The sequence below is a fragment of the Diabrotica virgifera genome, chromosome 8, assembly GCF_917563875.1.
Source record: "Diabrotica virgifera virgifera chromosome 8, PGI_DIABVI_V3a".
NCBI lineage: Eukaryota > Metazoa > Arthropoda > Insecta > Coleoptera > Chrysomelidae > Diabrotica > Diabrotica virgifera.
The window spans coordinates 182755026-182781701 of record NC_065450.1 but is presented as its reverse complement, the minus strand read 5'-3'; the positions used below and the strand labels follow the sequence as shown (position 1 = coordinate 182781701).

The window sequence follows — 26676 nt, the reverse complement described above, 5'->3', positions numbered from 1 at the left end:
ATCCTAAAGGTTGAATTGTGGATACTTTTGGCGCCAATTGATTAAGAAGAAATATTATATACATAAGAAAAAATATAATATATAAAACCGAACACTTTTGTTAACCACAATAAAAAAAATGAAAAAGAAATTATAAAGTGCAGCAATTCATGAGCTCAAAATATAAAAATCGGTTAGGCGAATGGATCCAGTAATCCGCAGTCATTTTTTTCAACCACACACACACACACACTATTTTAATCTGAGATTTTCGTGTTGAAAGTTCTTTCTGGTACATCTTTAATCTGCGACTTTTACAATTTATAAGACCGCAGACGACGAATATAGAAAACAAAAAACCCTTAAATTGATGGTTGGGCTGTTTTCAGATTCAGAGGAGTGCACGCTAGCGCTGTTGATATGATAAAGCCTGAAATGCTGGAAACAGCTCTCCAGCGATTGTGCATCCCCTGAGTCAAAAACAAGCAAAACCATCTTTTACTTTTAAAATTTTTTAAATCTTAATTCTTGTTTCTATTCTCATAAAAAGAAGAAAAAGTATATCCTGCTGCTCCCTTAAACTAAAATCTGTACGCCAATGCACTTACCTTATCCTTTTCCCTGTCCTCTTTCTTCTTTTCTCTGACCCCAAGCCTAAGCGCCAGGCGAATCCTTCCAGCGGCCACAGCCAACTCAATCCTATCACCGGTCTCGACGGTCGAGGTGATCAACAACAATCCGAGCGGCTTGCTGGTCCTGCAAAAGAGACAAGACTTCAGATTTTTCAAACGAAAAGATGGATTTTATAGAGAAAAGGGAGGATTTAAGCTGCAGGTAAAAACTGGCGAAGTCTCAGAAATATCTTTCAATTTAGTCCAATCCGAAGATGATGCAGTATCCGCCTTTATCTATTTGGGACGTTTCCGGATTTACATATATGAGTAAATGTAAAATAAATTAAAATAAAAAGAGAACAACAATAAGTAGATTCTTGTAAATATTGAAGAACTTATATTTCATGGATACTTTATTTTTATATTTATTATGTCATACTAGTAGATAGTAGGGGAGGAAAGTATGCTAAATTTGCAGTTACTTGAGCGCTTTGTGGACCCAAGGGGTTGTAAAGAGGAGGTCCTAAAACCAAAAGAAGTTAAGTAAAGTTTTCCAATTTGGTGGGGACTTTACATTTTTTAATTTAATTTACCATTTCCAACAATCGTTTTTTCCGATTATAGCGCCATCTATCCATAAATCGATAAAATATCTCGAATAAAAGTTGCTTATTTTTACGTAAAGAATCCAAATCTGCAATAAAGATTGGGGGCTACTATTTTATTAAAGATTTTAAAGTTACCCCTCACCCCACCGTGCGTGGTGGGTCTTGTTTGGTACTATTCGATAGATTTTTCAAGAATATTGGATACGTGTATTTGGCAATTGTTCGATCTGATGTTCATTTCGCGAAATATCGCGGGGTTCGTATTTAAAATTTACCTATTTATAGATAACTAATAAATTTATCGTTGCGATTATTTACACAATATCTGTATACTTTTACCAAGTTTTTAAAAAATCTAAACTCATCTATATAAAATATTGAATATATTATCTTATTTTAAAAATTTCCCAAAAGCTTACCTAAATCTAAGTACAATGTCTTCAGTCTGAGTAACTTGTTCAGTATCCATGGTAACCTCCATGTGTTGAGTACCGTTAAAACTGAGGGTGGGTGCTTCTTTCCCACACGTAGGGCCGCTGAAGAGAGTATTGGTACAATCGCATATAAATCTGTTCCAGCCTTCAGTACAAGTTCCACCGTTTAGACATGGCTGCGAAGGACACTGTTGTGGTTGGGTATGGCACAATGTTCTTATAGACCCTGCAATAAGAATAAAAAATAAAGATTTTATATAAAAAAATTTTTGGTTTTTCTTATTTTGATTTATATTTAGCACGCATTTAAAAAAAAATAAACAGCTTTCGCTTAATGATTTTTATTAGTCCTAGCTTAGCTAGGTAGATTATAAATAAAGCAGTACTTTTAACTCATAGACCTTTTTACATTGATGTTAACCCCTTAAGTAACCCGAGATCATTCGTCTTGCACTTGTATCTAAAATAACCAACCCGATATATCTCGTTTTGAACTATTTAGTGGGAATTTAAGCGATTTTGAACGAATGTAGACGGAGTAGTTTAGTTGTATGGCGTCAGTAAAACGGTTGAATGGGACTTGTAAATGACATTAGTGTATAAACAACACGTGCTGCGTCCGGTTGTGTATACGTAAAGACATTTCATGAAATTGAATCGTTATTTTATTCACTATGAATTCTAGCCAGGGTAGTGAAGATTCAGATGACAGTTTTGTGCTAGATGTATCCGCCGTATTCACTTCAGAAATTGACGGTGAAAGTGAAATCTTATCAAGTGACTCTTTTGTTGTCTAGGCAATGCTCTAGGCAAGCTAGACAACAAAACCTTTTGCTAGCAGGTTTTATTCATCCAACCAAAAACCAATAAGATATCTCGGGATAGTTATTATACATATCTTCAACCGTTAAAAAAAAATAAAAACACAGCAAAAATCAACAGTATAGGACATTTTTGAATTCTGCAAAAAGTGAATAAGTAAGTGTATTAATAAATAAATGAGTTTTTTGGCACCGTTTTTGGAAAAATAAATGGTTCATGAAGGGGTTAATGTAGGCTCCCAAATTAATTTAATATTCAAGATATAAAAAGAAAATAATTTTGATTTTAGGTTATGTATAATCTTGTCAAACTGTTACACATGTTTTGTTAATATTCTTAGTTTATTATAGTAAACTTTTTACTAATCGACAATAGAATTGTTTTAGTCGTTAATTGAAATATTTTTTGCACAATTCCTACATCTATATTTCTTGTTATAGCGAGGCTTACTTAGTCTGAGGCCTTTCTTCAATAAATACTTAAAATCTGGACGTTTTTTTGGTCCTTACTGTTACTGAGCTTCGTCGCCGTTTTCCTGACTATTCCTAAGAAGTTCCTCTGCATCTTCGGATCCTGTTCCACAGTTTCCGTATATTTGCGTGGTTTATCTTGCTTGTTTGCTATAGTTGTGTTTTATCTTGTCCAAGGAGAAGCTAAAAACTGGGTGCTTCCAGCAGAACTCCACATGCCTTGAGAAGGCTAATGACACCTGGGTGCCTGACACCTTAAACTACATTAGCTTCCACTAGGGCGTGAATTTACGACCTACCAGAATTAGTGATCATTTTGGGCGTAAAGCTTGATTGAGGTCTTGAGGAGATGTATTACTATTATTGTTACTTGGTTTTATTCAACATAATTATAGTAAAATCTTTAATTTTATTTTTACTCTTATCATTGCATGTTGTGATAAGATACGACATACTCGATGGTAAGACACTATGGAACATAGCTAAAAGTACATATATACGACAGACATGCAAGGTGGAGAACATTAATAACTGGAGCTTCTTCTTGTAGTGCCTATCCGTTTCGGATGTTGGCGACCATCATGGCAATCTGTACTTTACGCACCGCTGCTCTGAAAATATTTGTAGTGGTTGTGTTGAACCACATACGTAGATTTTTCAGCCACGAAATCCTTCGCCTTCCTGGTCCTCTCTTTCCCTCTACTTTTCCCTGTAAGACCAGTTGCAGCAGTCCATATCTTTCACTGTTTCTCATGATGTGACCGAGGTGTTCGATTTTGGCTGTTTTTATTTTGATTAACAGCTCTTCTTTTTTTGCATTCTCAGCAAAACACCCTCATTAGTAATGTGGTCGGTATAAGATATCTTCAGGATTCGACGATAAAGTTACATCTCAAAAGCCTCAATTTTCTTGCAGGTGGCGCCTGTGAGAGTCCACGACTCAACTTTGTACAACAGTATAGGAAAAATATAACATCGTAATAATCTGACTTTTATGGGTATCGACAAATCATGAAATTTGAACAACTTTGCCATTTTTTGAAATGCAGATCTTGCTTTCTCTATCCTACATTTGATTTCTATAGAATGGTCCCAATTTTCATTGACGTTCGTACCAAGGTAGGTATATGTTTTTACTTTTTCTATTTGTTGGCCATTTACACTGATTCGTCCAAATTGCTGTTTGTTCTTAGAGATAATCATACATTTTGTTTTCTTAGTGTTTAGTGAAAGTTCGTATCTCTGACTAAATTCCGCGATTCTGTTCATTAACTCCTGCAGGGCTTCAGAACTGTCAGCGAATACCACAGTGTCGTCTGCGTATATTATGTTATTGATACATTCTCCGTTAATTCGAATTCCGGCCTCAACCTCATCCACTGCTTCTTGAAAGATTTCCTCAGAGTAGATGTTAAACAGCAGTGGGGATAGTATACATCCCTGATGGACCCCACGTTTGATTTTGATATCGTTGGATTCTCCTGCCTCTGTCCGGATAGAGGATGTTTGATTACAGTACAGATTGCTGATAATCCTTAAATCACAGGTGTTAACTCCAATATTGGTTAATATCTCCATCAGCTTGTCGTGCTTTACTGTATCAAACGCTTTATGGTAATCAATAACACATGCATAAATATCGCAATTTACGTCTCTACATCGTTGAAATAGCACTTGTATACTAAATAGAGCCTCTCTTGTACCCACTGCATTTCGAAAACCAAACTGTGTTCGGCTGATTTTTTTCTTCGCACAGTCTATATATCCTTTGATGTATAATTTTTAGAAATAGTTTTAAAATATGGCTCATTAAGCTGATGGTTCGGAAATCACTGCAGGATACGGACTTTGTTTTCTTTGGTAAAGCAACAAACGTCGACTTCAACCATGTTTTTGGTATTACTCCGCTTAAATGTATGTCGTTAAATATTTTGGTTAGGCGTTGAGTACCGTCGGTGTTAAATAGTTTTATGAGTTCAGCATATGCATTGTCAGGTCCAGGTTCTTTGCCATCTTTTAGTTGTGATATTGCTCTTTCCACTTCATCTGATGTGATTGGTAAGTGGTCATCACATATGTAGGATGGAGGTTGTTCGGATCTAGTATCATCAAAGAGTTCCTGTATGTATTTTGTCCATATGCAGATGTCTTGATTTCTGTCTCTGATGATATTCCCCCGTTGGTCTCGTAATTTGCTAGCTGTGTTGGATTTTTGAAGACCAGCTGCTTGTTTCACCTTTTTATGTATGTTAAACGTATCATATTTTTGCGCTAATGACTCTATCTCTTCACACTGTGATTATAACCAATTTTCTTTGGCCTTTCTTATTTCAGTTCTTATTTGTCTCTAAATCGTGTTGTACATTATTTTGTTGTTTTTTGATTTAGAATAACTGGATAAGAAACAGAAAAGTAGAATGATATGACCACATTAGCCGAATGACAACAAATAAAGTAGTAAAGAAGGCGAGTGACGGTTTCCCAATACGAAGACGATCAGCGTGAAGACCACGAAAACGTTTGAACGAATAGATATAATGTTTAATGAAGGTTTTCGAAAAATAGAAAAAATGCTTTGGTGTTGGCAGAAAATACTGATATGAACGGTGTTACAAATGACTTCGAATATGATTGCAAAATTTAAATACGCGTCCATAATAGGTGTTGATGTAAAAAGGAGTTTTTCAGCAGATACAAACACCCTAAATGATACAAGAGAAAATTTTGCAATGTAACATTTAATAGTTATTTATGTATTAAGAGCGAAAAGTGATATATTATTGCTTGAGAGTAATAGTTACCGCGCGACGTGTAGCGGAGCGCGGTAATTACTCGAAAGCAATGTCACTTTTTGCTTGTAATACATACAAGATTTTTTCTACAATCACTTAATAAAATGAAACTATTTTTAAATCATTAACTTTATGAGTTTGAATATTCAATTTTTTTGTATTGTATACGATTGTATGGATCTATGGTTGCTACTGACTACGAGCGTTTATGAGTATGAATTTTTAGTTTGTTTGTATTGTATGATGGTATGGTTGCTACGGACGACGCGCGTTTTTCAAACTTTAACGCGCTAGAGCGCTATACTCAGTAAACGTGAACTTTTCGTTGCCATTGACCAGCGAAAAAGTCTTTTTATCAAGTGATTGTAGAAAAACCAGTTTAAACCAATATTATTTGGTTATTGCTTGTTTTTACAAAAGTTAAGTTTGTTAGTTGTATAACTTTATTCTAGAATTAATTTAATTCTAGAACAATATTAACTTTGTTCTATTTTATGATTTTGTTTTTTTTCTTCTTGATGTGCCTAGCCGTGACGAATGTTGGCGATCACTATGGCAATCTTCATTTTATCTGTAGCAACGCGTAAAAGCGTTCTTCTTACCAGAAAGTTCTTATTCCTGGACTTCGCTTTCTAAATAATTTTCCTTGCAGGATGGCTTGAAGGAGGGCATATCTGGATGACTTCCGCAGAATGTGGCCGAATTATTGTAACTTTCGAGATTGTTAAAAAAGTTTTTGATTTTATTTTATGCTTTTTTTAAGTTGATGTTTTATGCCTTTTTGATGTGTATACTTGAAGCATTTTTCATAATATCGATTCCATACTTTGATTGAAACATTATGCAAGCGCTTATTTGAACTTTTTTATGCTTTTTAACTCGGATTTTAATTATTATAACGCACATACTAAAATAAATTATAATTATTATGCACGCGAGAACTTTCTGTTGGACATAATTTGGTTTTAGTTATTATTACTATCCATTAGTTTATAGCGACAATAAAATAGAGAATTTTCATTTTAGACATAATAGCCAATGTTTATTTTTAATAGCTGATATAGGTAATAACAAACTCAATTATCTGGTGTGTTTTGTAATGGCAATACAGTAGAACATTTTAAAAATCTTCCAAACTAGATTTATTTTTCTAGTATTAATATATTATAGATATTATAGATATTATAATATTATAGATATTTACTACCATATCCTTTTTTGTACTAATAAATATGTAAAAGTTATAAAATATAAGTAATGAGCTCGCTAAAAACCGGAAAATACCGCAGAATATGAACAACATAATGCGTTGTGAAATAAAAAGAGATGACACATAGAAGTGGGAAATTATCGGTATAAACCTATAAAACATGACCAATTACAATAGTTTCCCACCTTTAGATGTTAGCATTTTTTTCGTTTTAACTAATAAATAAACGACAAAATATAACAAGTTGATAAGCAAATCAAAATATGACAAATATGACTAGTTTGAGTTTGGGTATCTGAATTCTCTTGGGACAAGAGAAGCACTTTTTGGTCTACGAATACTCATCCAGCGCTGCAAAGATGTGAATAAAGACGTGTACATATGCTTTATAGACTACGAAAAAGCATTCGATAATGTACAACACGAAAAGGAAATTGAACAGGGTATACAACTGCTACAGTAAGACAAAAACAGGAAACAACCTTCAATATAGCTACAAGATAATGACTTTGTTGGCCTACAGATTCAAATAAAACACCATCTCTTGCAGTTTATGTTTTATTATTTTACTTCTTATCTATTTATTTCTTTTTCTTCGAGTTATCCCATTATGAATTCACCATTTTCGTTCTCCACAGCACTCTATTCTCCCAGTCACCTTCTCTGAGGTCTCTATCTACAGTTGAGTCCCCGAGTCTTTACCCGTGCGTCATCATTTAAAGCATACGAAATAAGTCGGAAATTTACTAAACGCAACAGTAAGTGACAGAAAGTGGGTATTATTCCGATCACGGGTTATAGTATAAAATTTGACGTTATCAAATAAATAGAATGACAAATTTAGGTTTTGCTTTAAAATTTTGGTGCATAATTACAGCTACATTTGGAGTAGCTTAATAAATTCTTTTATTATCATTGATTAATAAACAAATAAACAATTTATAAAAAAATCGATAACTATTTCCTTTTTGTCATTTTATTCACTTTGGCGGAGGGCGGAGCATTAAACAAAAATATTCCTTAAATGTGTCAACAATGAGGTTATTTGTACGTTGTTAAAATTTATCGTAAAATAACATAAACTTATCATAAAATTTCTGACTTCAATATAAAATTAGTTGTGAAAACAACTGTTTGTATATTATAAAAAACTTCAAAATGCAAAAAATCGACAAAATAACAGCTAAAAATTCAACAAATTGACAACCACAAAAGTAAACAAACCAAAACGTCAGAAATTGTACTTAAAATATGTGAAAACATCCCCAATCATATTTCTTTGTACCTATCTCTTTTCAATGCACTGAGTCTAGATATTTCATAAAAATAACATGTGTCTTTACTTAGTAACAGGCGGCAGCTGGTTTGTCATTAGTTTCATGCGTGGAAAAGAATGATGCTAGACACAATAGTATATTGTGCAACAAGTGCAGAAAGGTACTAATTTCTCAAGAGTTTGAAAAGTTGCGGTACGAGCGCAAGCGAGTGCCGCAATTCAAACGAGTGAGAAATTACCTTTCTGCACGTGTTTCACACTATACTTTTTCTACAAGCACAGTTTTTCCTAAAAATAAAAATCACAATTTCCAAACGACGATTAATTATAATAGGTACCTATGTGATAAATTTTAAACTGTATTTAATTAATACCTACTAATCAATTTAAATTCCTTATACCTAAATAAATTGCACAGAAATCAGTTAAAAAATTAATGCACTGCCTTAATTTGTTTAAATTTAAACAATTATTACACATTATTGACATTATATTTATGCAGTCACGGATTTACACAAAACCTACTTCATTCGACGTCTCTTGCACAGGTTGCTAAATCCTTACTGGTTATTTGATAATTATAAAATGTTTAATAAGTATAAAATTGTAAAATAAATCAGTTGTAACATCCATAATTTAGTTTCTATGCTATAGTTAAATATAATAATTGTCTTATATGTTATATAGTTGTCTAAAGTTTAACCACGGATGTAAACAGAATATAACGTTACTCAGAATGCGGTAGTCCACGGATGTAAACAGAATATAACGTTACTCAGAATGAGGTAGTCAACTGTGCAGAAAAGAACTTTGCGGCACAGAAACGTCACTTTGCGGCACAGAAACGTCACTTTTCTGCACACTAATGTCAAATATCTTATACTGTGAGAAAATATCAAGTTTGCTAACATAAAACCGTGCAGAAAAGTGCACTTTGAATAGTGGTTGTAGAAAAAGTAAGTCAGTTTCATGCGTGGTAAAGACTCGCGGACTCAACTGTATCATAGCATTTCCTATCTATGTTCTCCATCTCATAGTAGATCTATTTATTTATTTCTTAATATTTATGTCTGTGATTTCATAAATCCTTCTTGTCACTATTTTATTTAAAACCACAATTTGCTGCATGGCCTTAACATTATTCCATTTCTTTTCGACGTGTGAGGTAAAATTTCCCGGAAATATACGTCACTGGAGTGTAACTTTAAAAACATTCCTTATTTGCCAAACCTGAGTTTCGTGGCAATTCATTCTTAAACAATGAATAGTAGAACAGTTCCTCAAAAATTATACTTCAAGTAAATAGAAAAAGAGCACTTAACTTTAATTTTATTCTTAACTTACTACAAGTTAGAGTTTGAGATTTATTTTCTGCCGGAAAACTGATAAAAAGTCAACAGTGAGAAAACTTTCAAGAATCTCTCTGGCTTAACTCTTAGATTATTATTTTTGCGCAGTGGTATCACTAAAATGTTATTGTCTCTTCTAGCATGTTATTTTAAATTTTTAATTTATTTTAGAGGATAGAATTCAATAAAATCAATGGGAAAATCCCAATAGTTGGCTTTATACCATAGTTTAAAAAAACTCATACAGAAGTAAAAACTTCAAGTTGTGTGTATACTGGGACCGTGCAAGTTCGGCAAAGCGACCTCTATTTCTACGCTCTGTACTTTTATTCGCACTTTTAATTATATTGGCCAATTATATTAGTCCTGGTTGCTGGATAATTGTCAAGGCCATAGTCCAAAAAAATAATAAGAAGAAAAAATAAGACGCATGTTATGTTATGCAAACGTAAACAATTGTATGTAGTAAATAAAATTAGTTATTAAAATGCAGTACTGCAAGCAAAATACAATTAATTAAATTTACCTTTATATAATAATTGCATATCATATCAATATTGTGGAGCAATATATAAGTTTTCTGCTTCAATGACAGAAGGTATGAAATATACGTCAATTTGACAATTTCAATTGACAATATGAATTATTTAAGATAGTTGCAATATTTCTCCGCGACTCGCGCACGGTCGTTTCTCGTTTCCCTTCCAAGTACTTGCACACCGCGAATAAAATCGTTTATTAAAAAACTTCATAAAATGTCGTGCAAAACATACAAACTAATACAAACTAATTCAGAACATCTTCAGTGCATTCTGCTAAGTAATTGTAACTAGATCACTATTTAAAGTGGTAACTTCATATATGGTTTACATGTTAAATTTTATGAAAATATGATGACTACCAGTCGATGTTATGAGATTAAATTAAGTACATGCTTAAAGGGCAACATGCTTCCCTGCTCGAAAAAACTAGGTACTTGCCAGTTCAATGGGCACAGACCAACTGTTGGTCACAGACGTTGAGTCACATTGGAAAATCGAAATTAGACGTCTATAGACGTTCTACCCGTCAACGTGTTAATCTTAAATTACATTAATGGTACATCTGTCTCAATAAATAAACGAAATCGAGCTAATCTATTATTTTGAATTATTTAGAGCCAACATTGTCGAACTGATAACATAATCAAAGTTTTATATTGGTTCCAGATAAATTTGCCGTTCAGAGATGTAAAATGTAAAACGCCAAAGTCAGAAGTGTTCATCAAAAGTTTTATACTTTTAAATAACAGGAATTTCGTGGGCCCTGTGTTTCAACAAACACTTTCTAAGAGTTTTATGGGACCATCAAGTTGCCCTCTAAGTCCTCGTTCGTGTTCATCCTATCGTAACGTTTTTTAAAGGTCTGGCGTCATCACAAAGTTTTGATCGAAAAGTTCGAACTTTGAGTTTTCTGGAACGTAAAACATCAAACAAAACACATGTTTTGATTTTTTAAGATAATACATATTTAAACCCTGTATCAATAAGATTTACGGCAATTTTGGGAGCCAACCATTAATTCTGTGTTTGACTGTTCAGTAAGGGAAAGTTAACTTATTTGAAATAATGTTAAGTGACTGTTATAAATATCTTTTTGTAAAATACATAAGGACGTATCGGTCTCAATCAACCACCTTAAATATACAAGAATAAAAACCGATAAACGCCTTAATAATTAGTGGCGCATGCAATATTCCAGCTACAAAAGAGCTGATATGAATATTACGTGGAGCGAAAATGTATTTTAATTTTGATGGAAAATACAATTCTAGTTTTATTTTGAAAGATTTTTTCCATAACATTTCCATAATATTTCCATAAATTTGAAGTCAAACGCGCCACAAAAGGGGAACTTTGATACAGTTTGCATTTTGAGGCTCTTTTGTGCGCGTTCTACTTCAAATTTAGCAAATATTATGGAAAAAATCTTTTAAAATAAAATTAGAATTTGATTTTCCATCAAAATGAAAATAAATTGTGGCGCCACGTAATATTCATATTAGCTCTTTTGTAGCTGGAATATTGTATGCGCCACTCATTTATACGGCGTTTAACGGTTTTTGATTTCAGGAGTTTTTAAAAGTTTTTTATAAATTAAATGTATGAAGTTGAATGTAGTGTTTCTCGATTACACGTTAGGCGTTATAAATGGTCGCCTTTTTCACATTCTCTCCCAAATGATCTAGTAGTTACAACACCAGACTTGTGATAAGACAATCCGAGTTTATCCATCCTAATAATTATGGCCGGCAAATGAACTCAGATTACGTCGTAACCACTACAGCTACATAAACCATTTCAACGATAATGGTTAAATGAATTATTCTTTTAGGGCTCGATAACTTCTGAACAGCTTAACCGATTTTGAACATTAAACATGAATTTTAAATATATTGACAAGTAGCATCTGATGCATCCAAGGTCAGGTATGATAATTGAAGGTATTACAGGAATTATTGAGCTTGAAAATCCGTTTTCCCATAAGAAATAAATTTGGTCATACTTACGAAACCTATAACTTAAAAATTCGATAAATTTTCCCACGTATGTGGTATACTACGTTATACGTGTCTAGAGTCCTCCTACAAACGCTCAGCTATGGGCGCAACTCGTAGGTTGAAATTTTAAGTAATTGCCGATAAACCAAAATTTTTAAAGTTCAATTTTTCAGTTTGTCGGCTATACTGAGCCGTGTGTAGGTATGATCTTGACCGCTTAAGCACCATTTGAAAGCTTAACTTAATGGTATTTATTTGGTGTATTTGCGGTTTCCTGGCTTTCCTTGAACCTAAGATAAATACGCCCAAAAAATATGCCATTTTGTGTCTACCTAGCCCTATAGCTGGCTTATAGGTAGTCAAAAGTCACAAACTACACCGGTTCTGAATCGGCCCTGACCTCTTCTTGAAACATAGAAAAAAAATTCAGATCGGTGTAATTTTTCCACACACATACATACATAGATACATACATATATATCCACAAACATTTTCCCCTTTTTAAATAAAAATTGAGTCATTCTTCTGAGATCGATAACTTTTGAATGGTAAAACCGATTTTCAAAATTAGAAATGCGTTGGAAACGTAATGATTGGGGCTATCAGACGCTTTAGGTAGGACTTAAATTTTCTAAATTTTTGGTATATTTGGGGACGAGAACGAAAAACAGACCCTAAATGGGAAGGACCGTAAAATACACACCCTTGGACCAAAATGGAGAGTTGACATATGGATGGGCGAGTCTTTTCCTAGACTTTAAGATAGTATTTGGTCCAATTTTCAATTCAGTCAGATTTAGAAAATCGAAAATTTCGTGTGTATATAGTGTCGCATGTTGTAGGGGTATTGTGCGCCACTGGCGCATATTCTAGTATCATATTATATCCTCTTTTTATTTTCTTAACATTGTAATTTACCACCCATGATCATAACATTCCTTTACAAATTAAAGAAATTTTAAATGAAAAAAGAAGAGCTAGAGCCAAATGGCAGCGGTCAAGGAATCCCCGGGATAAAACACAATTAAATCGGTTAACACATCAACTGCGTACAGCTTTAATCCAGGCCCGTAATGAGACTTTTAAATATTACATCTCCAACCTAACACCTAATGACCATTCATTATGGCAAGCGACCAAAAAATTCAAGAGACCAATAACATCTATTCCACTAATTAGAAAATCGGATCTAAGCTGGGCAAAAACTGATGAAGAAAAATCAAACAAATTAGCACAACACCTCGCCCAGGTATTTAGTCTACATATAGAAGTCAATGCTGAAGATGAAGAAGTATACACATTTCTCGACGCTCCTTGTCAATTATCACTACCACTGAAACCATGTACACCAACAGAGATCTGGAAGGCGATAAATAAAATAAACCCTCATAAGGCTCCAGGTTATGACTTAATTAATGGTGATGTACTAAAGCATTTGCCTAGAAAAGCGATAGTCCTGCTAACTATTGTATATAACAGCATGATAAGACTGTGTCACTTTCCTATTCAATGGAAATACGCACAAATAATTATGATTGCGAAACCGGGCAAACCGCCTACAGAACCCTCCTCCTATCGTCCTATAAGCCTTCTACCAATAATGTCAAAAATTTTCGAAAGACTTCTTTTAGTCCGAATTCTCGAAAGAATAAACATAAATAACATAATACCTGACCATCAATTTGGCTTTCGACAGAACTACTCAACAATACAGCAGTGCCATAGGATTGTAAATTATATAAAAGAAACTTTAGAGGGAAAGAAAATGTGTGCGGCAGTATTCCTTGATGCGGAAAAAGCATTTGATAAGGTGTGGCATAAAGGCCTGTTGTATAAAGTGAAAAAGAATATGGCTAATGAAATATGCCTGATATTAAAATCATTTCTGAACGAGCGATTTCTCCAAATCAAAGTAAATACCTCACTTTCCAAATATTATCCTATACAATCCGGAGTACCTCAAGGTAGTGTCCTCGGTCCCTTCCTTTATCTCCTTTACACTGCTGATATACCTGCTGATGATGACATTACTATGGCCACATTTGCCGACGATACAGGAATCCTTACATCAGACGATAACCCAGATAGAGCTTCTAACAAACTGCAAAACTATTTAAGTTCACTTCAAACATGGTTAACAAAATGGAAGATTAAAGTAAACGGTGAAAAGTCTTCACAAATTACGTTCACAACAAGAAGGATCGACTGTCCACAGGTTCATATTAACAACATTCCTATCCCCTTCAAATCAGATGTCAAGTACCTGGCACTCCATTTGGACCGAAAGCTGACATGGAAGAACCATATAACAACCAAGAAAGCTCAACTAAATTTAAAAGTCAGACAAATGTATTGGCTGCTAGGTAAAAGATCCCAGTTATCATTAGAAAACCAAGTATTATTATACAAAATTATACTAAAGCCGATATGGAGTTATGGTATAGAGTTATGGGGCTGCAGCAAACCGAGCAACACTAAAATACTGCAAACTTTTCAATCAAAGACGCATGATAGCGAATGCACCATGGTACGTCTCCAATATAACTATCCATAATGACCTTGGGATACCATTAATCGAAGATGTTATTAGACTACAGGCAACCAAAGCCCAAGAAAGAAATTTCGCCCATGAAAGCCAAACTATTCAACAACTCTACCAGCCGCCACTTGTGGGAAGAAGACTGAAAAGGACATGGCCAGAGGACCTAACTGATTAGGTGTATTGGAGAACCATCGATGGATGGTGCCCAAAGCATGCCAGGATTCAAGACTTTGCTACTAATTGCTAAATACTCTGTGTTGTAATTGGAGTAGATTGTAAATTTGCACTTAATAAAATGAAAAAAAAAAAAACATTGTAATTGAACGTTAACAGTCAGCTCGTTACGACCGACGTTTAGAGAGCTTTGAGATGTGGGTATTTCGTCGTATGCTGAAAATTCCATGGACTGACCACGTTAGAAATGAAGAAGCTTTAAGGCGTACGAATAGAGAGCGTGAACTCACAGAAATTATCAAGAAACGTAAAACACCTTATCTTGGACACATATTTAGAGACAAGTTATAACTTCCTTCAGCTTAATATAGAAGGGGAAATAGAAGGAAGACGCGGTCCGGGTAGACGACAAATGACCTGGCTGCGCAACATAAAAGAATGGACAGGATTAGACTTTCAAAGTCTAATAAGAAAAGCCCAAAATAGAGAAGACTTTGCAGAAGTCATCGCCAACCTTCGCTAAGAAGACGGCACCTAAAGAAGAAGAACATTGTAATGGTTTTTCTACGTGCCGTATTTCTTTTGGCTTTGTTTAAAATTCCATCATGCGAAGTAGTAATTGGATTTATTTAGCTTTTTAGCTATTACATTACAAATAAACATTTATATATATATATATATATTACATATATATATATATATATATATATATATTACATTTACAGTCGGAAAAATGAAAGAATACCCATGAACGAACATATAAAACACGCTCTATTTTCCTGTCACCGTGTCACAAAGAAAATTGCCCAGCACAAGTACATGTAACAATAATTATTACATGTACTTGTGCTGGGCAATTTTCCTTGTGACACGGTGACAGGAAAATACAGCGTGTTTTATATGTTCGTTCAGGGGTATTCTTTCATTTTTCCGACTGTATACATATATTTAAATAACTATAACTTAAAAACGAAAAATCAACTAATTCTTAAAATACAATTTTTTTAACCTACTTTTGAAGACTTTAACATTTGGTGAATCTTTTATACTAGATGCTAGACTGTTATATATTCTTAGTCCTTCAACAAAAAGAGTTTTTTCCATGGCACTTGTATTGAACCTTTCAATATGATAATTATCAAATCTTAAATTATACTGACCTAACAAAAGTGATCTTTTAATGACATAATTATTGAAGTATTGAGGAGCTTGCTTGTTAATACAGTGGAACCTCGATTATCCGTCTCTCCATTAACCGTCACCTCTGTTAACCGTCAGGGTCCGTACATAAGTTTGATTGACTACATAAGCAAAAATTGAATCATTAATTCATTTTGTTTGAGCATTGAGATAAGCCAAACGAATGGTTAATTTGTGATGTGGATGCAAACAGCTATCAAATGCTGACAAATGATGAAATTGATGAAATGGCAACAGAGACGCCATTCAGAAGCTGATATAGACTTGGAATTTGACGGTGGCAATGTCGATGATGCTATTGCAACTGACACAGATTTGAAGAAGCTAAATTTAAGTTAAGAAGCTAGAGAAGCTGCATGGCACATCCAACAATTCATCGAGTGGTATTCTCAACAAGGAGAAGCCAATAAAATAGCATGATCTTACTTCGATCAAGAAATTCAGCTGTTGCAAAATGTGAAGCAACAGTAAAACAAACAAAGATTTTAGAATATTTTAAACCAAATTGATTCGATTGCCCATACCTACATAAATCCTTCTTATATTGTGAAACAAAAAATACAAATAAAATTTAAGAGTTGTACTCTGACCTTTTAATTTTTTTATTAATGTTCTGTTAACCGTCTTTTTGATTATCCGTCATACCCTTGGTCCGGTGCCCTGACGGATAATCGAGGTTCCACTGTAATTTTAAATATTAACACCAAACATGACTCAGTAATAAGCTGATTAACATATAAAAAATTTAATGTTTCCAGCATAAAGTTTATAGAGGTATACTTGCTACATCCAAGGACAATTCTCATAGCTTTATTTTGAAGCAACTGCAAACGATATACCTGTTCATTTGAACATGAAATAAACAGTGACATACAATAATTAAAATGCGGAAATATTATTGTATTATACACAACCTTCCTAGATCATCGGGAAAGCCCTTTAGATATTCTAGAGAATTAATCAATTTTTTTACCAATTTTTTACACAGAAAATTTATATGTTTGGTAAAACTTAACTGTGGATCAAATAAAATTCCAAGATATTTAATTTCATCTACATATAGTCCATTCTTTCACGGTTTTTGCTCTAAATTTCAAAGAACCGCTTGGATTGACATGAAATTTGGCATACGTATAGCTTACATGTCAAAGAAAAAAAGTGATATTGTGCCGATGTGTGCTTTTGCCCTGGGGGTGACTTTCACCCCCTCTTGGGGGTGAAAAAATATATATCCAAAAATAAGTCCGGAAATGGGTAAACTGACTAATTTTAAGTAACTTTTGTTCTATAGAGCTTTTTCGCCAAGTCAACACTTTTCGAGTTATTTGCGAGTGAATATGTTTATTTTTCAACAAAATAACCACATTTTTAGACGGTTTTTCGCAAATAACTCAAAAAGTAATTATTTTGTCGAAAAAAACGTTCTTAGCAAAAATATAGCCTATAAAAAAGTAAAAATAACGGTGTACTCGTTAGGTCTCTGGAATTCGTAAAACCAGAGCTATAGCCAATGAAAAATAGATTCATATTCACCAAATTTCAAATACAATATTTCGACGTGAAATATCCAAAAAATTAAGCACTTTTTGGGGAAAACCTATTATAACTTTTTTAAACTGTTTAAAAAAAGCTTTATTTTTGTTTTTACAAACAGTTTCCAGCATTAAATTTAAGCAAGTTACGCTTAAAATAAAGTTGGTCTCTCTTGTTTTTGCAAAAAAAAATCGGGAAGACCACCTCCTAATTAGCAACTTAAATGAAATTAATCGTTACCGTTCCACAAATTATTTTACTTATGTTGTTCTGAAGCTATTTCCTTGTGGCATTTTTATAATTACGTATTTTTTATGGGAAATAAGCCACAATTTTACTAAAAAATAAATTTATTAACGTTTCGAAGCCCAAATCGGGTTTCGTTGTCAAAATACAAAATACTATTTTATTTTTTACTTATGTTGTGTTTATATGATCTGTAAGTTTCATCGACTCAAAGTGCTTATTTTTGAAAAAATTTGGTTTCAAAGTAAAATTTTTAAAAATTTAAATTTTGAAAAATATGCTTTTTTTCAAAATAACTTAAAAATTGTTAGAGATACCACAATTCCCGAAAAACAAAAAAGTCAGATTTGCTTTTCTGAATATCATGTATTTTTTGTTTTTCTGTTAGACAAAAATTGATTAAGATTTGGTGTTTCTAAATTTGCATACATTCGTGATCAGTGACTCGTTCAACCCCTTTTAAATACAGCCCTTTCAATAATAAGGACTTTCAACCGATGACACTTACAGATCATATAAACAATATATACACGAGTCCAGAAACTTGTGAAGTCGTAACGATTAAGTTCATTTAAGATACTAATTAGGGGGTGATTTTCTTGATTTTTTTACCAAAACCAAAAGGGACTAATTTATTTTGAGCGTAACTTGTTTAATTTTGATGCTAGAAATTTTTTTTATAAAGCAAAAATGAAGTCATTTAGAACACTTTAAATAATTTGTAATGAGTTTTCCCCGAAATGTGCTTCATTTTTGGTTATTTCACGTTAAAGTATTCCATTTGGAATTTGACGAATATGAACCTATTTAGCATTAGCTATAACTCTGCTTCTACTAGGTGTAGAGACGTGATAAATACACCATTTTTTAAAATTTTTTACAGGCTATATTTTTGTTAAGAATGTTTTTTCGACAAAATACTTACTATTTGAGTTATTTGCGAAAATCCGTCTAAAAGCGTGGTTATTTTGTTAAAAAAATGAACATATTCACTGCCAAATAACTCGAAAAGTATTGACTTAGTGAAAAAACTCTATAGAACAAAAGTTACTTAAAATTAGCCAGTTTATCCATTTCCTGACTTTCTTTGGACGAATATTTTTTCACCCCCAAGAAGGGGTGAAAACCACCCCTAGGGCAAAAGCACATATCGGCACAATATCACTTTTTTTCTTTGACTTGTTAGCTATGTGTATTAGGGTGGAACGAAAAAAATGACTTTATAATTTCAATGTGTAATAGTGATAGAAAGTTGCCTATAGCCATTGTGAAGCCACAAATAAAATATTTTTCCAAACAAAATATTTTTAGAGGTGCCGCAAAAGGGTTGAAAGTTAGAATTTTTAGTTAAATTTTGGAAATTTTGATGATTTTGGTTTGGTAAAAAATAGCTATTGTAATGTCTTAATTCCTATTTTAAATGATAAATACACACTCTAAAACTACTCTTTCAAGATAATTTTAGTTTTAACTTACAACAATCCATTGTTTATTTTTACTAAAACTGGCAAAGTTTGAACTCGAATTCCACATTTAAAGAAATATTTAATAGGAAATATTTATTTCATTCCTTAATACAATTTAACATTCTGACTATATAGCAGAAGAGCACATTTCAATAGTAGAGGAACCTAGATCAACCTTGCTAGGGTATATAACTTCTGCTTCCGGAACAGGTGAAGCTATAAAATATAATGGAGCATTTTGAAGAGGACAATCTTTTCAACATTTCCAATATAACAGCTGTCGGATTTGATGAAACTGCCACTAACACCGGCATTAACAATGGTGTAATTGCTTTTATAAAAAAAACTTGCATCATTTGTTTTGCACATTGATGGAAAAACTAAAGACCGTAATGAATTTGGAGGGCTTTTAGGCAAAGAACTTGAAATCTATAACCAGCTTCATGGGGTTAATTTCGTTCCCATACAAAATAACCTCCCTACTCTAGAGATTAAGGATGACCTAAGTACAGATCAAAAATATTTACTTGAAATGTGCAAAGGATCTCCAGTGGTGTATATCCTTCTGATCTTTCTTTAAAAACCCATGGGAAATTAGCTCATTCACGATGGCTTACGTTGGCCAATCGCCTTCTTCGGTTATATGTTGCAACAGAGAATCCTTCAAATAATCCGAAAACTGTAACTATGTATGTGATGAAGGTGTATGTCCCAGTCTGGTTTCATATCAAACTGAAACCATTTTGTTAAATGGATCAAAACATCTATGGAGACTCATCAAATTTTCACGTTATCTTTGTGAGGAACATCTCTAACTAAATAATTGATCCGGTAATTCAAAGGAATGGGACAAGAGAAAACATATAAGGCGAGCTAGGTCTGCTGCGACTTTTGAAGGCAAGATCGAAACTCATAAATGGTGTAAGGAAGTTTGTTGTCCCGAAGCTTAACTTTAATGTCAATGACTTACATTAATATAGATATAATTAACTGGACGGTAGAATAAAATTACTAAGCCTTCTATGACAAAACATAGAACTGACGAGGACTTAAAAAATATATAAGTGAAGCAAGAGACCCTAGTTGTCAGGTACAGTGTGTGGATTCTCCGTGTTTTCCCTGTCATACACAGGCAGTGAAAAGAGCCATAAAGCTCGTGACTGTGTCATCTCTTAGTGTCTGTGGTCTTGAAGCAAAAATGGCTTTGTTAGAGCAACGATTTCTTCCCAAAAGATCATGCCCAAGTTTGAGACAAAAAACCATTTTATTTAAGTATCAAGATGAATATTGTAACTAAAGAAATCTTATAGCAATGTATGCATACAGCAATGATAGCAATGTTAACTGTTATTAGAAACAATATTTGACTAAGAAATGTTAGTTACGTCACCAGGTTAAATATAAAAATATTTGAAATTTTCTGTATTTTTTGTTAAAACCCTATCTTTTCAAAGCTCTTGCGGCACCTCAATATGTAAACCTAGAACAAAAATATTTTGTAGTTTTATTGTAGACATGATAAGGCAACTTTTGAGTGCTATTAGAAAGTTCCATGAAAGAAAAATTTTTTTTCCTATCCTTTCGTTCCACCCTAATGTGTATGCCAAATTTTATATCAATCCAAGCGGTTCTTTAAAATTTAGAGGTTTTGCAATATTTTACCGTTAAAGAACGGACTAATAGCTTATTATATCTTTACCTATTTTAATACTAAAGTTTCCTTGATTAAATTTATAACAATTTATCTTAGTACCCAAAATCATACACTTAGTTTTTTGAGCATTTAGTTTTAATTTATTTGCCATCAATCAATTATTAAGAATATCTAATTCATCATTTATTGTTTGAACTAAATTATTAAAATCTTGTCCAGAGACAGAAATGAATGTATCATCTGCAAACAGATTTACAAATGAATTTTTAAGATAGAGATGTAGATCATTTATATATAAAACAAATAATAATGGTCCATGAACGCTTCCTTGGGGAACTCCATATATAGTACCTATTTCGTCTGAAATATTATTATTTACTTTAGTTTTTTGACATCTAGCGCTTAGATAATTTTCTAGCCATTTGAACACAACTCCAGTTATTCCATAATTTTTGCATTTCGTTAATAACATCTGCCTGTCTATTGTTTCAAAAGCCCTTTTTAAATCTACAAAGACACTAATTACTATTTTACCGTCATCTATTATCTTTCTTCCATGTGTTACATACTAACTGGCATGCAGTTTCAGTAGAGTGCCTACATCTAAAACCAGATTGATTTACAAACAGCAAATTATATTCATTTAAATAGTTAAATAAGTGATCATAAACTAATAATTCAATGATTTTTTCGATTATCGGAAGTAAATTAATCGGCCTAAAATCTTCAAACGCCTGTGGTTTACTTATTTTTGGTACAGGTATTATGGTACTACATTTTAATACTGACGGCAGAACTCCTGCTTGCAGGCAGGTATTAACTATGTTTATATATGTGTTTATATCAACAATGGGTAACCAACCACTGAAAATATCCCTTTCAACAGTGACACTGTCAGAATATCGTCACCAGTTGCTTTATTTTTTAAACTACTTACCACTTTATGCAATTTACCAAGTGAAATGATGGGAAAAGGATCAATATTAGAAACAATATCAAGCTGTATTTCAGAAAAATTTGAGGATCTAGGAATATTTTGAGCAATCCCCTCAATACTATCAAAGTAAAACTTATTTAAGTCTTTAGTAACATTTAACCTACTATCTAATATGCTAAAATTCGATGTATTATTACTACTATTTACAATTTCTTTTAAAGTACCCCACATTCTTTTACTGTCATAGCGACATTGATCAATTTTTTGCTCGTAAAATATTTTGTCCTTTCTTGTAATTAAAGTAACAACTTCATTCATCTTCCGTTTGTACCGTTGAAAATCTAATGGATTATTTGTATACCGAAATATAAATCTCTTTCTCTTTGTAAATTTCGTTCTTCTTCATCAATCCAATAACTACTATCAGAACGGAATTTATGTTGGGTTGCTGCTATCTTATCCAAACTGCTTCTGATATTATTTAAAAAGTATTCATACAAAACGTCAAAATTGGTAGACGAATAATTCCAATCTTTTCCAATTAAATCAATATTAATTGCTTCAATTTTCTCAGGCGTAATATATCTTGAAGATACCATTTTAAATTCTTTTTTGCACAAATATTAATGGACAATATCGTGATCAGTAAATTTCGGAAAAGTTCGGTCAGTTTCTTGAAGTTTGCAATTTGTGATAATTAGATCTATTATAGTTCTGGAGTTTGCAGTAATTCGTGTTGGTATTTTAACGATTTGTTTACATCCAGCTGCTTGAATAATATTTAAGAGTTTAGTCCCGACTACAGAAACATTTAACACATTTACATTAAAATCTCCCAACATTACAATGTCATTTGTACACATTTCTTCTAACTCAAATAATTTTTGAAGAAAATCAAAAAATACAGCACTAGATCCATTAATACCTAGATATTTGTAGTCGTACCAAGGTGAAAGTCAACTCCAAGTCAAGTCGGTTGACTTTCACCTTCCCCAATGTGAAGACAGAATTTTACTCAACAACCCTCGTGCTTCGTGGAAGGTCATATAATGCCTTAGGGCCGATCCTTAGAGATTTCATCCATCCTTTGGATTTAATATTTAACATTCTAATGTGTGACATTTAGTCGACATTTAAATAATTTTAACCGATGTATTTTTGGTGCCTTAGCATGTCAAGCTTGCAAGAACAATGATGATACTCTTTTTAGAGCTAGAACGTTCTGTTGTATTTTTAGGTTTTTTTTTTTTAACAAATATACCTTTTATAATGAAGTTTTTCATCACTTTTTTTATGAGCAGAAGAATAAGAAAAATTATACTGAATTTTTAAAGAGCAGAGCTTATGTGAACTACACATTCGTCAAAACATTATAGACGAGGAAGGCTCTGTTTTTGGGTGGATGTGAGAGGTAGCACTCGGATTTTTGGAAATAAAGTTAGGTGATAACTTCGTTAATAATAATTGACTTATGTTCCTTCCCAGATATGCCCGGAACATTTATAAAAAAAAATAAAATTATTAAAAATTTCAAAAAATTTCGTTTTTTCCTATTTTCTTTGCTTATAACTTTAAAACGATTCATTTTGGAACAAAGTCGTATAGAAATAAAACAAAGATAATTAAATTTTCTATCAGATACGATTGGTTAAAAATGTCTTAATTTATCACGCTTGCTGCAAAATAGCAATAAATATAAAATAAGGGGGCAAAACAAGCCTGTCTTTATTCAATGTTTTTCCACCACTTAGGTTACACTTGGAATCTACCTAATTCGCTTAGAAAATTTTTGTAATGTGCTAAAACCGTCCACCAAACTTTAAAACTAACTTACTAGATTTGGCATAATAATTTTGCAATCTAAACTTTTTTAAAAAATTAAAATTTTTTAAAATCTTGCACAACAAAAACTAGAACATACAAAGATTTGTCAATTTTTTTACATATAAAGAAGCACTCCACCTATCTAATGCACCTTACAGAATTGAAATCGGATTATTTATGCAGCCTTAGCAATGTTTTAAAATTATAAACAATTTTTTGGCTTATAAACAAATTAGTGCTGTGGCCAGGAGGGGGTGCTACGGGCTCCTTTATTTACATCGACTTACCCAAGTTTTTTTTATGTATTTTGACCCGTAGAACACGAACTTTTTGGTTAACAGTTGATCTGGATGTCGATAAGATTGTTATAAACAAAGAACTTAAGGAATTACATAACATCGATTTTTCGCGAAATAAAACATTTTTTCTATTTATTGGGTAATTCTAAGTAAAAAATGTTCTTACAAGTTTTTTCGTAGGATGCAGAGTTTTCGAGATAAACGCGGTGGAACTTTCAAAAAATCGAAAAATTGCAATTTTTGAACGCGAATAACTTTTGATTAAAAAATAAAATAGCAATTCTGCTGACAGAATTTGAAAGTTTAAGTCAAATTATACCGGTTTTAATTATTTGCATTACTAGAAATTAATTTTTTTATTATTAAGCCATTTTTATATACAGTATGTCCCTGTAAGTTGTATCCATATGGAAAACTTTTTTATTATTAATTTTACGAAAAAAGTTATTCTTTATAAAAAGCTCTGCATGGTCCTAAACCTAAGATTTAATCCTCAAATATCAAATTTTTTGAATATTATACGAGGTATGTCAAAAAGTTTGAATTTCACTCAAGAGTAAAGTAGCTTTATTTTTCGTAATATTGGAAAATGCTATTATGGAAAGTTGTTTGGAATTAAAAACTCTATTCTAATATTCAATTACATCCTTCTAATTGAAAAAAAATTGTTTTGAAAAATTATGGATAACTATCATTATTTTTTCAGTTATTTCAATTCTGATAACTCTTTTGTTATTAATTTTACGAAAGAAAGTGATTCTTAATAAAAAGTTCTGGATGGTTTAAAACTTAAAATACAACCATCTTATATCAAATTTTATCAATTTTATACGAGGTATGTCAAAAAAGATAAATTTAGATCAAAATCAAAAGTAAAGTAATTACATACTGAAACATAGTTTTAAATTCTAAATAACTTTTCATAATAACAATTTTCGATATTGTGAAAAATAAACGTATTTTACTCTTGAGCGAAATTCATAATTTTTGACATACCTCGTATAAAATTGATAAAATTTGACAAAAGATGGTTGTATTTTAGATTTTAGACCATGCAGATTTTTTTATCAGGAATCACTTTTTTTTCGTAAAATTAATAATAAAAGAGCTATCTGAATTAAAATAACTGAAAATAATGTTAGTTATCCATAATTAAAAAAAAAAAAATTCAACTAGAAGGATGTAATTGCATACTAGAATACAGTTTGTAATTCCAAACAACTTTTTATAATAGAAATTTTCAATATTGTGAAAAATAAAGCTACTTTACTCCTGAGTGAAATTCAAACTTTTTGACATACCTCGTATAATATTCAAATAATTTGATATTTGATGGTTAAATCTTAGGTTTTGGACTATGCAGAGCTTTTTATAAAGAATAACTTTTTTTCGTAAAATTAATAATAAAGAAGTTTTCCATATGGATACAACTTACAGGTACATACTGTATTTGTATATAAGCCAAAAAAATGTTTATAATTTTAAAACATTGCTGAGGCGCCTTAAATAATCCGATTTTAATTATGTAAAGTGTATTAGATTGGTAAAACACTTCTTTATATGTAAAAAAAATTAGCCAACTTCTAAATGGTCTACTTTTTGTTCAGATACATTTTAAAAAAATTGAACTTTTTTAAAAACATTTTTAAAAAAATTTGGTAGACCGTTTAAGTAAGTTATAAGAATTTTCTAAGCGAATTACTAAGGTTCTAATTGCCACAAAAGTGGTTAAGAAACATTCAATAACAAAAGGCGTATTTTGCCCCCTTATTTTGTATTTATTGCTATATTGCAGAAAAGGTAATAACTTAAGATATTTTTAACCAGTCGTATATCATAAAAAATTCAATTATCTTTATTTTATTTCTGTACGACTTTGCTCCAAAACGACTCGTTATAAAATTATAAGCAAATAAAGCAGAAAATAATCGATGTTTTTCGAAATTTTTAAAAATTTTAATTTTTTTATTAATGTTCTGGGCATATTTGAGAAGGAGCATAAATCAATTATTATTATTGAAGGTGTCACCTAACTTTATTTGCAAAAATCCGAATGCCACCTCTCACATCCAAAAATAGACGTTTTTTACATATTAGTCCTGGTCTATTGCTACACTCGGAAATATGGAAAGTAATATCTAATTAAAAGTTTTAAATCTGCTTTTCAATAGTCTTTCCAATTTAAATACAATTCATTGCATACGTTTTGAAATAAATCAAAAGCACTTGCTAGAAATGTTGTTTCAAATATGGAGTATTTGCGAAACTGATTTGCAAATACCTACATAACTTTTTAATTGCTTATTTACAAAATTGAAATTTATTAAATTCAACTAGCCATAAAGAATATAAAATAATTAAACAATTTAAAATAAATATATAGGCAGAACATTGTTTTTGCAAATTATAAAAGTTAATTTCAACAAACATGATGTTCTTTTTGACTTGCATACCTTGATTTATATAAAAAATTATACACGGTGCAAAAAAAATAGGAAAAAAAATAGTATTATTTTTATATGTAGACTAATTATTAGCCTAGTAAAATAAAAAAATTAAAATGTAAATACGTAAAGGTAAGGTTGGAACAAATTTTATATCAAAGTTTAGGTGAATACAAGAGATATTTTAAAGAAAGTATTCAAATCAAATAAGTTGATCATTGTTTAAATAATTAAAAAGGGATCACTTTTGCAAAATATTTACCT

The 26676-nt window shown here is 31.9% G+C and overlaps 1 protein-coding gene across 1 annotated transcript in view; it reads right to left on the bottom strand.

Moving 5' to 3' along the window:
* Positions 1-26676, bottom strand: part of LOC126890321 (neurexin-1-like) — a 758564-nt gene that overhangs the window by 188659 nt on the left and 543229 nt on the right. Inside the window, exons 11-12 of the mRNA XM_050659185.1 lie at positions 1621-1861; positions 588-735 (exon numbers count right to left, since the gene is read on the bottom strand). Of these exons, the coding sequence (XP_050515142.1) occupies positions 588-735; positions 1621-1861 (389 nt within the window). The remainder of the gene's footprint in view (positions 1-587; positions 736-1620; positions 1862-26676) is intronic.